Here is a 16,794-nt window from a genome sequence, read left to right on the forward strand (position 1 = left end):
TATTTTCAGTTAGCCAACATATGGTACATCATTAGTTTTTGATGTAGTGTTCAATGATTCATCACTTTTGACTTTTTATTGTTTTGGTATTTACCTCTAGTAATAATTATAATATTATAGAGAATAAGTTATATTTAACAGGCTAGGCCTGATAGTTGGTAATCCATCAATGATTAAAAAATGTGTATTTTACTTTATGGTTTAGTTCTATGGATTATCTCTTGACTTTCCACTGAGGAAGGCAAGGGTATAGTTTTCTTTAATATATTCTTTACCTCCAACTTCCAACACACGTATACTTCCCAGGCCCCAGCCTTCAACATAATTATTTTAGCTATGTAAGTATTCTGCATTTATAAAACATTATTGACAATAGAGTCATGTAATGGACTATGATTCTTAATCTGCACATTTATAGTTTTCCCTAGAGAGTGATAACTTTTTGTCTTATTTATTTTTTCTATAGACTTAACACGAATATATCTTCAAATTCTTCCTCAGTCATGTAAATCTCTTGTTGGGCTATTAGGACATATGAGGGATTTTGTCATTTTCAGATTCTTAAAAAACTTTCTTGCTGACCTCTAACCTGCTTTACTGGACGGTTTGCTCTCTTGGCCTGCTGCATTTCATCCTGGTTGCTGCTGTCTCCTAGGAATCTAGAAGATTCCTGAAATCTCTTTTTCTTCTTACTTTCTTGTCTTTTCTTGTTCCTTTTCCCATCACTCATCTTTTGTTTTTCATTGGTGGGGAATTTTTTGTTTCTTCATGTCTTTCATAATTTTCATGTTTTTGTATTTTCTGTTATTTTCTTTGGTTTTAATGATTTGTAATTTTTAGGTTCATACCTCTTTCTAGATAAACACTAATTTGAGTGTTGGTTGTGGCACCTCCTGTTATAGCCAGAAAGATGTACTGGAGGGGATTATGCTGAGTGAAATAAGTCAAGCAGGGAAAGATAATTATCATATGATTTCACTCATATGTGGAAACAAATATTCCTTGTGAAATGCCTATTCTTTGTCTTCTATATATATTTCTATTATACTGTTTCTCTCTATTGCAATGAACTGGGTGTTTTTTTTCCCCTAACTGAACTCTAAGGTCCTCGAAGGCACAGATTGATCTGATACATTCAACAGATATTTACTTAGGTCCACTGTGGGCCAGTCACTGTACTCAGATCTATAATAACTGTGATCGAAATAAAATGGTTCTTAAATGCCGATAGTATATATCTTTATAGCCCTGTACATAGCTAAGTGTTTGAAACATGATGGGCACTCAGGATATGCTTGCTGAATGAATACAAAGCCAAATGAAAAAAAAAATTGTTCTTAACACACATTGTATTCATTATCATTGACAGATTACCAGCTATCAAGCCTAGCCTGTTAAATATAACTTATTCTCTATAATATTATAATTATTACTAGAGGTAATATTATTTAAACTGGTGTTTAATAAACACTACAAATTATGAAAACTACAAACACTAAAAGGTAGAGCCATTTTAATTTATGTCATACATTTTACAACTATTTAGTTACAATCATGATTCCATAGGTGAAAATTTTACATTCAAATTTGAAATAACTATTTATAGTGGAACATAAGGAATAATTATTTATATGTGGAACATAAGGGATAGTGCGGAGGACCACAGGGGAATGGAGGGAAAACTGGATGGGAAGAAATCAGAGAGGGAGACAAACCAGGAGAGACTCTGAACTCCGGGAACCAAACTGAGGGTTACAGAAGGGAGATGGTGAGAGGATGGGGTAGCCAGCTGATGGGTATTAAGGGGGGGCATGTGTGGTGATGAACACTGGGTATTATATGCTACTAATGAATTGTTGAACACTATATCAAAAACTAATGATGTACTATAAGCTGGCTAATTGAACATAATAAGTTTTAAAAAAGATGTATGGTACTAATGATTTGGGTCATATTTTCATGTTTAATTGAAATAAAATTCAAATTTTAATCACTCTATCTCATTGCACTGGCCTGTATACCTTTCAGATTTGGCACACTGGGTCTATGCTAGTTGTAGGGACAGCATACCCATCTGAAACAACTTCAAAGTAACTTATTATTAAATAGGATTTAGGAATACTAGAGTCTACTTTAGTAAGTTTTCAACTGCAGTGACATTTTGAAGGAAAGAATCACGTATATGTTAGGTTTAGGATTTTAGGATTTCTTGTTGGAGCTTTATTGTGAGGGCATTCCAATTAAACAGTTATTTAAGTATATGTTACCAGTTAAAGTATTATTTTATAAACCTGACAGACTTCTTAATTTTATGTCTTTAGAGTTCACTGCACCCAAGAGGAAAAGAAAATACAGAACAAAGAACCCAGCGAAGAAGTCTTAATTTTGACATCTCTGATAAAAAAAAAGATTTATATTTTGGATATTGAACAGGAAGACTGCCAGTATTAAAAATAATTCTTCTGGGAAACTATAGGTTATTTCTCTGAAATGGCAACATCTTAACATTGCTCTAGATTTATAAAGGAACAAAAAATTAGAAATAAGAATTTCCTTTTATGAAACCTGCATAAATGGAAATAAAATTTGGATTTAGAATGTAATAGAAATAATCCTTTTATTTGCAGATTATTATTGTTTCCTATAAGTTTTTGTGATGTTATACCTCTTAGAGTTCTGATGTTAACTATTTAAGATATTTGTTTTTGAAGTAATAATGTTTATTACATATAAGTGGATTATTAAATTTATAGTATGGTAATGGGTTCATTTATGGTATGTATTAACTTTTATATATTGTATGGTTAAGTGCAATACAATTTTTGCCTTATTTGCTTTATTTTTGAACATATGAAACTTATGGTCAGTAACTTATATGATTGATATTTAGGAAGCCCAGTTTCTACTTCTGTAATCAATTAAATAGTCTTTGGTGTTTGTTTTAAAGCTCCCTTTGGCCTGACATTTTGTATGTATATGTGTATATGTATGTATAGATATGTTTGTATGTGCCATATCTATACATATATGATCATTTCAGTACATTGTTTAAATACATTTAAATACTAATTATTTTTATTTTTTTTAAAGATTTATTTATTTTGGGGGAGAGAGCATGCATGTGTGTGTGCACACATCTGTGTGTGTGCACACATTTTTGGCTAGTGGAGCAGAGGGAGAAGGAGGGAGAATCCTCAAGAGTTGGCTGTTTAACTGGCTGAGCCACTAATACTAAATACTAATTATTTCTAATAAAACCTTTAAGAGTGATAATGTAATTTCCAGAATGTGTTATGGTACAGAGTAGATGATACTCACGGAAAAAGATTTCTAAACTTTGTGGACATGCCTCTGTTAATTTCTCTCTTAAGACATTTAAATGGAGATCACTTAAGCCATGTTGTTTGAATTCCTGCTACTAACAGACCATCTCCACACCGTGTGGTTGGCTCAGCCTTTTTTTTTTTTTTTTATAATTTTTTTTATTTGACAGAGATCACAAGTAGGCAGAGAGGTAGGCAGAGACAGAGAGAGGAGGAAGCAGGCTCCCTGCTACGCAGAGAACCCAATGCAGGACTCGATCCCAGGACCCTGAGATCATGACCTGAGCTGAAGGCAGAGACTTAACCCACTGAGCTACCCAGGCACCCTGGCTCAGCCTGTCTTACAGTTGATTATACTCCATGTTGTTTTCCAGCATTGTATATTCAGGAATTTTGCAAATGTCCAGTGAGTGAAAATGTGTGATATGTATAATCTTTTAAGTTAAAAATACTGATGCTAGCCCAAATAAACTTTCATTTATTAGAATGTATGCTATTGCATTAGCTCTAAACAAAATTATTTCCACTGATTTTAGATGTTCCTGATAGTAGATGGGCAGTTTTCATAATGTGTACATTGGACAGAGCTTCTGGGATTTAAACATTCTAGTGTTGGGGCACTAGGAGGTATCATTGGCCTCTTGTGTACTAGGTTATTTGCTAGAACTTGTCTGATCATTAACATTTACAAACATTGTACAACTGACACATTGAGTTTGCCCTCTTTTTTTTCATAATAATACTTAAAATATTATTTCATTTGTACAGTGAAGAAACTATCTTAAGATGGTAAGTGCCTTGCCCACATTCAGAGTTAGTAAGTGATGCATCTGGATACAAATTTAGGGCTCTTGCCTATAATTTCAGTATCATTTTATATAAGCCAACAGAAATGGAAATCCAGAGAAGTACGTCTCACTTGAAGCAGTAAAACTCTATTTTGTAGTGGCTTAGCAGTAAGGAAAGGTTAAAACCAGTTGAGTCTCAGTGCAGGGTGGTGCTCTGGGTTGTAAAATAGGTTGGTTCCATGATGGCTTCATGTACAGGTTTGGGTCTTCAGGAAAAGCTTTATTTCAGTGTGGGGAACTGTTTACCAGTCAGGTTCTCAGATGTCAGCCAAGGGCTAGCCTTGCAAGCAGGCCTTTCTAAGGACTGCAGTCTCAGGCCTATGCTGCTCCCTTTTCTCTACACTGTTGCATTTCATTTTTCACTGTTTCAAATAATGCTGTGTTGATTTTTTTTTTTTTTTTTTTTTTTTTTTTTTTTTGCTCACTTAGATTGGTATTTCTGTTAGATAAATCTGCATATGAATTTGCATGTCGGACAGTTGTATGTATGTACATATACATATAGAATTTTAATTATTGCCAAATCAAACAAAAATATTGCCAGTTTACAGTCCTACTAACAGTATTTACAAGGGACTCTCCACATCTCCATTACACTTGTTACCAATCTGTAATTTTTCCAGTTAAACGTAGCCTGAATCTTAACAGCAGAAATGGTAGAAAGACCATTAAGAGTAACAAAAAATTTTTTAAGGTTTTATTTATTTGACAGAGCCCAGAAGCAGGGTGAGTGGCATGGAGAAGCAGGGTGAGTGGCAAGGAGAAGCAGGCTTCCTGGTTAGCAGGGAGACCTGATACGGTTATTGATCCTGGGACCCTGGGATCATTACCTGGGCAGAAAGAAGCCGCTTAACCAACTGAGACACCCAGGCACCCCAAGAGTAACAAAATTGTATTAAACAGCTGTGAGTTGTGAAATTGAAGCTTATTAAATAGAATTCAAATAGAAGATATTTGTGTTTAAAAGTGGGCTTTCAGAATTAAAACGTGGGGTCATAATACTAGCTACCTATTAAATGAAGCTATTTGTATTATCATCCTGATTGTAATAAAATAACTGTACCAAGTCATAAATAATTTTAATATTAAGTAGTGACCAAATTAATGTTTTATGAAGAAAATGAGTTATGTGGCAGTGTTTGTAGCCACAAGATGTATTTTAAAACCCTTCCACTTTCAGACATCTTAATATAGGAACATACTGTTCAAAGTAGAGACTTGGAATCATAGTAGTTTTAATGTTATATGCCAGGTTTACTTGGAGTATCTAAAACCATGAATGAAAGAAGCAGAACCATAAAGGAAATGGAGGTTGTACACATTTGATAGAGAAATATTTTTCACTTTGGGGATGAAGTATTGTGATTTATGTCTTAAGAAGAAAGCTACTCTGGAAACGTGCAGTTCTCTATAAGAAATTACAGCGCATTTGTTTTCTGGTATTCTTGAGTTTATGTTGTAAGCAGACCTATGATCCCATTTGGGTGTATAACCCCTTCTTAATGCCTCAAAGGTCTGTGAGTGGATATATTTATTATGAGAAACACCCCCAATCTCTTTAATACCCAATTAAAGTGCTTATTCCCTGAAACACACAGTTGTACCATCTGCAAGCTATTTTCTACTGCCAAAGGAGAGATAATGAACCAACTTTCAGGCAAAGACTTTGTCTTCTTAACAGAGATTCCCAGAACAGTGGTATAATAGGGAAATGTATTAAAAATGCATTTATCTAAATGATTTGACTAACTGTAATTTTCCTGACCTAAAAAGTAGAAGGTCAAATATTTGTATCTTCGTTCTGCACTGATTCATTTTTTGTTTAAATCCTTTTTGTTTAAATCCTTTTCTCAGATATAAATTCAAGATAATGTAGAACTACCTTGGAGACTAGTCACAAGTATCTAGAGCTGCATAGTGCTTTGAAAGTGCAAAGAAAAAATTCTAAACTTCAAAATAATAACTACTGGAAGTATAAGTTATTATTATTATTTTTAAAGATCTTATTTATTTGAGAGAGAGAGCATGAGAGGGGAGAAGGTTAGAGGAAGAAGCAGACTCCCTGTGGAGTTGGGAAGCCCCATGCGGGACTGGATCCTGGGACTCCGGGATCATGACTTGAGCCAAAGGCAGTTGCTTAACCAATTGAGCAAACCAGACACCCTGGAAGTGTAAGATTTTAAAAAATAATTGGATGTCAAGGAAGCCAGAGTGATTCTTATGTTTAAAGTGACTTTTTTTTCCCCCTTAGAGATTTTATTTATTTATTTCAGAGAGAGGGAGAGAGAGCAAGCCAGAGAAGGGGCAGAGAGAGAGGGGGAAGCAGACTCCCTGCTGAACAAGGTGGGTGCTGGGCTTGAACCCAGGACCCTGGGATCATGACCTGAGCTGAAGGCAGATACTAAAGTGATTGAGCCACCAAGGCGTCCCTGCTTAGTGTTATTTTTGATGCAAATTTTTTTAAGTCAATAATCAGAAGCTTATGTGTTTACATGGATTTTCAGATTGACAAGAGCTCTCATAATTCAATCGACAACTTGAGCTCCTGGTTTCCTTGATTCACACTGCATTAGGTACAATATAGATCATCTTCCTAATAACCCATTTTGGTTATGACAAAAAGATTCACAAATACATAGATAAAATGCTGTTAATTGAGGTATATTTAAAAATGAAATTAATGAGCTGAAATTTGCTTTCACGTAAAGAGCCTGGGAAAATAAGCAGAGCTGTTAATGCCTTCCTAACTTCCTCTTGATTCTTGAATTAAATTACAATTTGAAGAATGCTTGCTTTTTAAATGGAATCGAGAAGACTGTGGGTGCTCAACTATTCACATTTTCATTTATCTTCTGAACAGCTATGTAGTAATTTTCATTGCACATTTTAGAAATTCCCTGTATTAAAGTAAATGCCAAAACCTCAGACCGTATAGCCCTTTCTTGTGTGGCAATATTTTTTTTAATGCCTGAATTATTTGGTTTAATGTGCTGTATATTGCAGGTCTGAATTTTTTCTTTTTTTTTTAAGATAAATTTGTATAGGCTCCTTTTGGTTGCAAGGAACAAAGGCAACATTCGTATTATCTTAAATGCTGGAGGCTTATTTTCAGAATACAGAGGACAGTCATTTCCGAGGCACAGCTGCTTACCTGAAAAATGACTTTTTGTCACGTAGTGAACACAGCAGCTCAGATGGCTGTGTCCTCATCTTTGAAATGGCTGTCCACTGCTGGATTGCATGCTCTTCGTCATGTACTTTCCAGCTTCTCTCTGCATTTCTGTGTGCTACTCCTGCTGCTCAAAGAGGAGCTGAATAAACCAAAAGAGATCTTTCTGATTTGGCACAGATTATTCTGGTGGGTCATTTTGACCTCCCGTATGTCTTCCCAAAGGATGGCTGCCCTCAATGATGGCCTAAGTCCCTGGTGCAACCAGCTGTGGCCAGTGGAGCCAGGTCACTAGCCACAGGGCACAGCAAATCATGTGGAGGGACCCAACTCTGGCACTTTTCTTTACAAGAGGCATGTGGGACAGGCCTTTTGAATCTCAAGAACTCAGTTGGTCCATGATTTGATTAAAATTATAAGGATGTTATAACATTATCATCAATACTGCCACTAAGTGAAGTAATCAAGTAGAAAAATTTCACTTGACAATAGGAACATGGCACAGTGGTGAAGAGAAATTGGTCAGGGGCCAGACTGTCTGGTTTGGTCTGAGATTGCAGTGTGACCCCGTGCCTTCATAAAATCCACTTGTACATTCACTGTGTAATTCCATTTAAGCTCCCTTCTCTCCTTTGTGGTGGTGGTGTATATTTTACTTCTGTACGTTACAAACCTCATTATACATTTTAATTTTTGCTTAAAGAAAAAATAAAAAATGTATTACATTTACCCACATATGAGCCTTTTCTAGCGCTCTTTTTTTCCTTCATGCAAATCTATGCTTGCATTTGGAATAATTTTAATTTTCCTTTAGTCTGAAGAACTTTTAGATTTTTTTTTTTTTTGACAGAGAGAGATCACAAGTAGACAGAGAGGCAGGCAGAGAGAGAGAGAGGGAAGCAGGCTCCCCGCTGAGCAGAGAGCCCGATGTGGGCCTCGATCCCAGGACCCTGAGATCAAGACCTGAGCCGAAGGCAGCGGCTTAACCCACTGAGCCACCCAGGCGCCCGTAGTCTGAAGAACTTTTAATATGAATTTCTTATTCAGCTCTGTTGGAGACAACATTCTTTCAGCTTTTGTTTGCCTGAAAATGTCTTTATTTCACCTACATTTTTGAAAGATATTTTTGCTGGAATTAGAATTCTAGATTAACAGCTTTTTCTTTCACCACTTTAAAGATTATCCTATTATCTTTAGCCCTCTTCCTTGCATCTGATGTGACCCAAGTTTCACATTCATGATTTCCATTCTCACTGCTATTCCCTTGTATAGGACATGCTGTCTTTCTCTGGATGCTTTTATGATTTTGTCTTTACTTTTGGTTTTCAGCAGTTTGATAGGATGTCCCTGCTGTGGTTTATTTTCTCCGTGTGTCCTACATGTCATACTAGTATCACTCTGCTCCAGGATTCCAAGTACATGTGTGTGGACTGCTTGATACAGTCTCACGGGTCATCATGGCTTTCCCCCCCAGTATTTTTTTCTCTGTGCTTCAGACAGGATGATTCCTTTTGACTTGTTTCAGGCTGATGAGTCCTTAATTCTAATGGATTCAATCTGAAATTAGTCTCTTCCAATAGCTTAAATTTTAGGTGTTGGATTTTTCAATTTTAGGATGTCCCCTTGGTTCCTTATCATGGTTTTCAAATTTCCATTGAAATTCTCCATTTTTTTAACCCATTATTTCCATCTTTTACTACAGATTGTTCAATATACTTACCTAGTTATTTTCGTCTTTGCTAGTTCCAACATTTGGGTCATCCCTGTATGTGTTTCTGTTGGCTGATTTTTTTTTTTTCCTATTGACTAAGGGGCATAATTTCCTGTTTCCTTCCTTGTCCAGTAATTTTTTATTATATAATGATACGTGTTAGAGAGTCTGGATTCTGTTATCTCCCACTAAAGAATGTTTTGTTCTAGGAAGCAGTTGATTTACTGAGAGAGCACCTTGAGCTTGTGGAGATTTGATTGTAGGCTTTGCTGGGGTGATCTATTTTGGTTTTGTCCCTACTTTTAGGAAAAATACCTCAGCCCTGGTATGTGGCTCTTACTTCTAAGGTGTGGCCCTTAGGAAGTTTTTCACAGAGTGATGTGGAGTGTGTCAAACAGAACTAGAATTTCGAGCTCTTCAGCCATTCACTTGTCTTGGCATCATTGGAGTTCTTGCCTGCTGGCACCCCAAGATGTAACAGCATTTTACACTCACATTTTGGGGTTGCCCTCTCTGTCATCTCTGCTTTAGGGAGTTTCCCATCTTGATGTCTAACCACTCCGACAACCCAGGCTTCCTCCTCTGGAAGACTCAGCCTTTCTGTCTGTTCCAGACAGGGCTGTACCCTCAGAGGTGAAGTTGTATAAACACGGATCACTCCTTTCAAGGGTTGCATCTGCCTAGGGTTTTATCACAGAAAAGAATGAGGTGATAGCCTCCTAGTCACCCATGTAAACCTTGTCTTCACGGGTTTTGTGTCCTGAGTGTGTCCCAGGTTCCCAAGGTTCCACTTAGTATTCCTGGAGACTTAATAATGCATGTAGGTCCCCCAAGTATATTTGATCATAATTTAGTGTGATACTAACCTAATGGCTTGAAAGAAGTTGGTGCACTTCTGAAAATGCAAAAAATGCCTGAGTTTTCAAGAAAGTTAATCTTCCCAAAATGCTAAGCACTACAGAATTATCAAATTATGTTATTAATTTGCTTTTGGTTGCAAGCAGCAAAGCCTGATCTTCAGGCTAATTACAGATTATGCATGGGGGAAACTTTTTTATATATACCAGTCTTCTTTTAAGTGCTTTAATATGAGGCTTAAAAAAAATCTTATTTAAGATAACAAAAACAGAAAAGAGAAAGCCTTCATGTAATTATATTATCTACAGGCTGATTTCAAATACCTTATCACCATAGTACCTAATTAATTGGGCTATGTGAGCTTAACTATTTTTAGAGATGTCAACACCCAAAGATTTGTTGAACTTCCTACAGTGTATATAATTTAAGTGAAATGAATTTTGCTAAAGTCTCACAAATTGTTAACTCTTCTGCCTTTGTTAAATGTTTTAAACAGTTGATTTATCTCTTAGTTTCTTGCAGCGTAATTGGCATACTGACTTTCTTGCTTTATACACCATTTTATTACACGTGGTTAACTGAAAGTATTCTCTTTGTAAACTTAAGTATTGCCTATACATTAAACATTGCCTATAAAACTTCCCACCAGATAATTTCCCCAATTTTAGCATTGCATTTAAAAACAAAATATTGGGGCACCTGGGTGGCTCAGTGGGTTAAGCCTCTGCCTTCAGCTCGGGTCATGATCTCAGGGTTCTGGGATCGAGTCCCATATCGGGCTCTCTGCTCAGCGGGGAGCCTGCTTCCCCCTCTCTCTCTGCCTGCCTCTCTCTGCCTACTTGTGATCTCTGTCTGTCAAATAAATAAATAAAATCTTAAAAAAAAATTAATTAATAAATAAATAAAAACAAAATATCCTGGGGTACCCGCGTGGCTCAGTTGGTTGAGCAACTGACTCTGGATTTCGGCTCCTGTCAAGGTCTTGGGATCCACCAGGCCTCTGGGTCTGTGCCCAGCAGGGAGTCTACCTCAGATTCTTTTTCCTTCTCTCTCTCTCCCACACCCCCAACTAGCATGCTCTCTCTAATAAACAAATACATCTTTAAAAAACAAGCAAAAAAACAACAAAATATCCTGTCCTTTATTTAGAGGTCATATGTCTGGAAAGTCATCCTGTTTTTAAGATGAATCAACCATCAAAAAATACATCTTATCTTCTTTAGTGTCCCCACTGACCCCTAACAAAATACCAAAGTATTAACAAAATTACGCATATACTGTATATGTTGTACTGGTAAATAACTATTAGGCTTCTTTCTGAAAATTTGAAATTAATTCAAATTTCAAATTCACAAAACTACATTCTATAGAATCAGGATCCTATCTCTCCATAATGTTTCTGTATCTCCGTAACTGGGACTTATTGCTTCAGAGAAGAAAATGAAAAATGCAGACTGTCTCCTAAGGGATGTATAGTCAGAAATTTCTTTGTCCTCTGTAGGATTTACACACTTGCCCTGATACCAGTTTTTGATGAAATGAGCAGAGTACCTTTAGTAATTTATAAAGCCTGGGTGATTAGCCTGGGTGAACTCAAACAAGGCAGGCATGGGCTTCCAGTCGGCAGCTTTAGGCTAGGATTTGTGGCACCAAGGGTAACTGAGTCCAAGCCAGGCCATGGCTGATTCCATTGAGTTTTTAATTTCTACTTTGTTTTCTCATTTCTGAGATTTTTATGCATGTCTGGATATTTTTGATATTCTCTTATTCTTTGTTTTTTTAAGTTCAGCTTTTATTTCATTAAGTATTTCAAACAATTATTTTTCCATTCTGTATCTGATGATTTCAGTATCTAAAATTCTACAAGTCAGTCTATAATTTGTTGTTTCTGATAACTCTCACAGATGGTGGTTTTTATCCTCATTGTATTTAGAGCTTATATTTTCTGGAATCTAATGTGTGGGATCCTGTGGGCCTAATATGAGATGTTGAGATGTTTTTCCTTTAGAGAGGACTTCTGTTTATGCCTGCCGTGAGCCCAGAATACTACTCTTCTAGTACGTGCAAGGTCCTCGGAAAGTCAGGTGAAGCTCCAAATCCCGCCTCTGGATTGCAGGATCTATCAGGTCAACTCCACTACACTGGTCTCTATTCTACTTCCTTACAACCTACTGCCTTCTGCTCTGGTTTCAGCTCATTGTTTTATTTTCCCCTTGGAGATTTTCCTAACTTTCTAGTGAGTGCAGGAATGCACGAAAATATAGTTTTACAGTAATTTATCCAGGAAGAGTGAGAATGCCCTTTGAAAGTTCTTGATTTGTCATTCTGCCCGAAGTAGAAGTCCCAGGAGGTATTATTTATCAGCATTTTGCAGAAGAGGATACAAAGGCACAACCATGGTGAGTAACTTGACCGGTATCGCAGAGCTGGTGAGTGGTGAAGACATTATTGGATGGATCCATGTGGGCTGGCTCCCGAGCCTACATGTTTCCCCACCACATGGGTGAGTCTGAATCTCAGAGGAGATTGTACAACGTGTTGCAGAGAACTGGTTGGTGAGACCAGGAGAGATTATAGGATACCCAGGGAGCGTGTAGGGTGGAGCCGTGAACTGGGGTTGGAGCACCAAACATAAGGGCACTCTGGAGGGGCTGAGGAATGCTGGAGAAGAACTGTTGATAATGAAGTGAAATGCAGGTGGAAATTGAGGAAAAGGAAGTGTCTGTCACAGAAGCCAAGGGAGTAGAATCTTAAGGATGGAGTGGTAAGTAGTGTCGTTGTTACGCACAGCGGTATGATACAATATTGAAAATTATCCTTTGAGTTCGGCAATTAGGCTCCTCCCTTTACTGAGAGGGCTAAAGACTGAATGTTGTATGTAAAGTGGGTGTTTTGTCTCCTGACAACCATAAAGCGCTCCTTGTCTAAGAGTTACTAAAAAAAAAATACAGCTTTGAAAAATCCTATCCTATACTTCTAGATAAAACAAATACTTTGACAAAGAATGAAAGTTACTTAAGCCTGGAGAGAAGAAAGAAACTCTGTGGCCCTATGAGTCTTAGAGCTTTTTCTTACTATATGAGGAATTAATTACTGAGAATTATGGCCAGTTCTCTATCTTTATGAAGGATTAAAAGAAAAGAATGGACTTTAGTTTTTAAAGGGATGACTTTAATTAAGTCTGAGTAGAAGGCACTTATTGAAAAGGTTTGTTAACACTGAATTTCATTCCTAGTGGCTGATTGTCAGCATTCGTAATTTATTAGTGCTTCAGGAGCAGAATCTCCCAGATCTGACATTCCCCGTCTCCAGGTGCTGACATTCCTGTCACCAGCCGCTGTTACTTGGGTCAGAGGTTGGCTAACTTTAGGTTGTGCTGGAAACACCTGAGGAGCTCATTTAATAAGCAGATCCTAGGGTCCCATTGCTACAGCCTCTGCTCCAGTGAGTGCTGGCTGGGGCCCGAGAATTGGCTTTTGTAACAAGTTCTCTCCAGGATTCTGGACCAGGTGGTCTGAGGCCCAGCGCTTGGTGAAAGCTGGCCTCTGCTTATCTTTGGCAAAAACAGAAACAGCTTTTCGGATAATTTCTCTGCCTCTGCCCTCAGCCTCCTCCAAGCATATTTGATATTAGGGTATGTATTACTTGAGATTCTTAATATTCTATAACTGTGTACTGATTTCTGAAATGAGGTGATGAAACATTTTGGAACTTTTTTCGAATTACTGCAAAAATGTACTTAAAAAAAAAAAAAGAAATTAATGTCATGTTCATCAGAGTCTTGAACAGCAAAGCCATCCTTTGACCCATTTGTCTTGCTGGTTTCCAGACTGTCTCCTTTCTCAGACTGGTTATTTTCCCTTACCTTTTCTGAATTCTTCCCTTACACATTCTTAAATACTGACCTGGAACCAGGTATAGACTAGCTAAGGGAGCGAGAATGAGTGACCCAAACGCTGTGGCTTTCTGGTGAGTCTTTCCAGTGTCTGCTGGAAGTTTCTTTTTTTTTTTTTCCTTTTGTATAGAGTATTTATTTATTTGACACACACACACACACACACACACACACACACATACAGCACAAGCATGGGGGATGGCTGAGGGAGAGGGAGAAGCAGGCTCCCTGCTGAGCAGAGGGTCTGACGTGGGGCTTGATTCCAGCACACTGGGATCATGACCTGAGCTGAAGGCAGATGCTTAATCAGCTGAGCCCCCCAGGCACCCCTGAACTGCAGGCTGGGGCCAGGCCTTGCCCTCTACTTCCCAGACCAGACTTCCACCTGACAAGCCCGGTCACACTTCTGCGCATTCCCAGTGTGACTTGCAAGGTTCCATCAGAACATGATGCTATTTATTACCTAATGGCTACATTTTAAAAGCTTAAAGCTTTATTTGTTTATTAGCATAATCCATGTCTTAGGGAATGTTCTGGAAGTATTTGTGTTCAGAGGCTTACAACAGATACAGAAACTGAATGAAAATCAAAGGCAGGTTTTATAAAAAACAATAAAAATTTCCTCTCTTGTCAGATAAAATGCTCATTAGCTCACAGCCTACATGCACAAATCACAGTTAAAATGATTTTTCTGTTTTCACCTACTCTAACAAAGACACAAAGCAAGAGCTATCTCAACCAAGAATAGTCTCCACGATGACACAGACCCACTGAGCGGGCGGCTGCAGCCCCTCACCCTGGCCTGCTCTCATTTCCTGTTTATAGCCACAGTTAATAAAGGCAACAGGATGTGGTCATAGGCCAAGGGTCAGAGAGCCTAGATGGTAATTTCCACGCAATGTGTGTAAGAGGTATTTGTCCTTTCTTATTTTGGAAATGAACTCAAGCTATGTGGGTAGTGACATTTGCCTCACAATTATGCCCAATAATAAGTCAGAAGAGCTCTGTAATAATCACAAATTACCATAGCTAAAGCACTTGGTAAGCAGTCCCTGGGGCCGGTCCTTTCTGTCCTGATGCCCTTTATGTGTGCACAGGCCAAAGGGCTAATGTTCGCACAGACCACTTCCCTCCTCCCCACCCTCCTCCCGGTCTCCAGGCCCTGAGCCCCTGCCCAGTCTCCCAGTCCCACCTGACTCCCTCTGTAGTTCCTCTTATCCCTCCAGGCCCCCTGAACCTCGTGGCTTGCTATTTCAGGGACACAGCAACCTAGAATTTCTCCCTCTTTTTGGCCTCCCAAGTCCTGTCCTCTTCCACTGCCTACTCTCCTCAGCCATGCTAGAGAAAGTTTACACATGGCCGCCTTCCCTGCCGTGCTCCTGAAGTCCAGTTCCCGGTAGGCCCTCTCTGTAGCCTCTTCTGTTTGTGCTTTAGGTTCCCTCTCAGCTTTCCACTCTAAGTCCTCTACCTCCTCTCTGCTTCCTTCCTTCTTGTAAGCACATGTCCTTACATGATCCTGAACTCTGGGGCCATACAGCACGCCTGAACTCCTTCAACCTCCCTCTTCCAACCCCAGAACCCCATGGTGTCGTTACTTTCTATCCCTCAACCTATGTTTCTGAGACTGAAAATGTGCCTAAGCCAGAACTCTACCTATGCTGGCGATGCCAGCCAGTCTTTCAACCAACACCCCATCCTGCCTCAATATTTTATTTTATTTATTTTTTTTTTAAAGATTTTATTTATTTATCAGAGAGAGAGAGGGAGAGAGAGTGAGCACAGGCAGACAGAATGGCAGGCAGAGGCAGAGGGAGAAGCAGGCTCCTTGCCGAGCAAGGAGCCCGATGTGGGACGCTGGGATCATGACTTGAGCCGAAGGCAGCTGCTCAACCAACTGAGCCACCCAGGCATCCCTGCCTCAATATTTTAGATCCTTCCTCTCCAGTCACTCCTTCTTCTCCCCTTGAAATTATACTAATATCTTTGCTTAATACTGACTTGTGTGTTTTTTTTCATTCTTGTTACATAATTCCACACTTATTGTGTGGGTCTCCCTGTCTCTAACTAGACTTTGGCATCTATAGCCCTAGGTTGCATAGAACACCAAAGAGGACCAGAATCTTGGCTTTTGAATTTCAGAAACAAAAGTCCATGAACAAGACACAGAGATTTGCAAGAATATAGGATGTTTTAAGAGTCCATTTTCCAGCCTCTTAGGAGATGAATTTCCTCAGCTTTGGAGATAGGAAGAGTTATAAAGGAGAGCAAGGAGCTGAGATCCTACTGAGGTGTGAGAAGGCAGTGGCAGATACGGATGGGAAAGCCCTACCCACTGTCTTTCCCAACAGAACCCACCTGTCATAGAAGCTGAAGTCAACAGACACTTGCTCTCCCAGCCGCCCCCCCCCACCCCATTGCAGCCAGAATGGAAGGAGGAGGCTTTTGAGGGCTTTCTACAAAGATGTCTCCCCTGATTAAAAACAGAGAGAGAAGAAGGAATACTCCATCCCCCAACTTCTGGGATGCCATGGAGGATATGAGGTGTTTGCGCTGTGTCCGTTGTCTTGTCCACAAAGTAAGGATGGCAGAGTAGGAAGACAGAAAGATTCTGAGTTTTCACTGACTTTAGATTCACTCCTTTTGGCTTCCTTGTTATGTGATGTTATGTAATAAGATGTTTCTACTGTTTAAGGCACCCTCTGCGGTTATCTGTAGTTAAAAACATCTTGTACCCATTCCCACCGTTTCTTGAGAGAACCCGTTGCCAGGGGGATGAGAGAACTTCCAGACAGGTTAGAAAAGTCCTACGGGGACGTTTGTTTTACATTAAATGTCTTGTTGCCAAACTGCAGAGTTCCCCCTTTTCCACTGCAGGAAGGGGATGGTAAGAAAGGCGAGGTTGGATGGCCCATTCAGAAAGGCCCAAAACACTCTCATAGGTTTCTCTGTTGCCCCAGAATGACCTGGGCAGAGAGCCAGACTTCCCCACA

General features: G+C 38.9%; 1 protein-coding gene across 2 annotated transcripts in view; it reads left to right on the plus strand.

The window, feature by feature from the left end:
• SNAPC1 (small nuclear RNA activating complex polypeptide 1) overlaps nt 1-3,088 on the plus strand; it is a 34,155-nt gene extending 31,067 nt beyond the window's left edge. For both annotated transcript variants that reach the window (XM_004738888.3, XM_013056850.2), the window contains one exon: nt 2,322-3,088. In XM_004738888.3, coding sequence (XP_004738945.1) covers nt 2,322-2,383 — 62 coding nt within the window. In that variant the 3' untranslated portion in view covers nt 2,384-3,088. The remainder of the gene's footprint in view (nt 1-2,321) is intronic.
• Nucleotides 3,089-16,794: the final 13,706 nt, after the last annotated feature.

The sequence above is a fragment of the Mustela putorius genome, unplaced genomic scaffold, assembly GCF_011764305.1.
Source record: "Mustela putorius furo isolate JIRA1106 unplaced genomic scaffold, ASM1176430v1.1 tig00000129_pilon_pilon_pilon, whole genome shotgun sequence".
In the NCBI taxonomy this organism is placed as follows: Eukaryota; Metazoa; Chordata; class Mammalia; order Carnivora; family Mustelidae; genus Mustela; species Mustela putorius.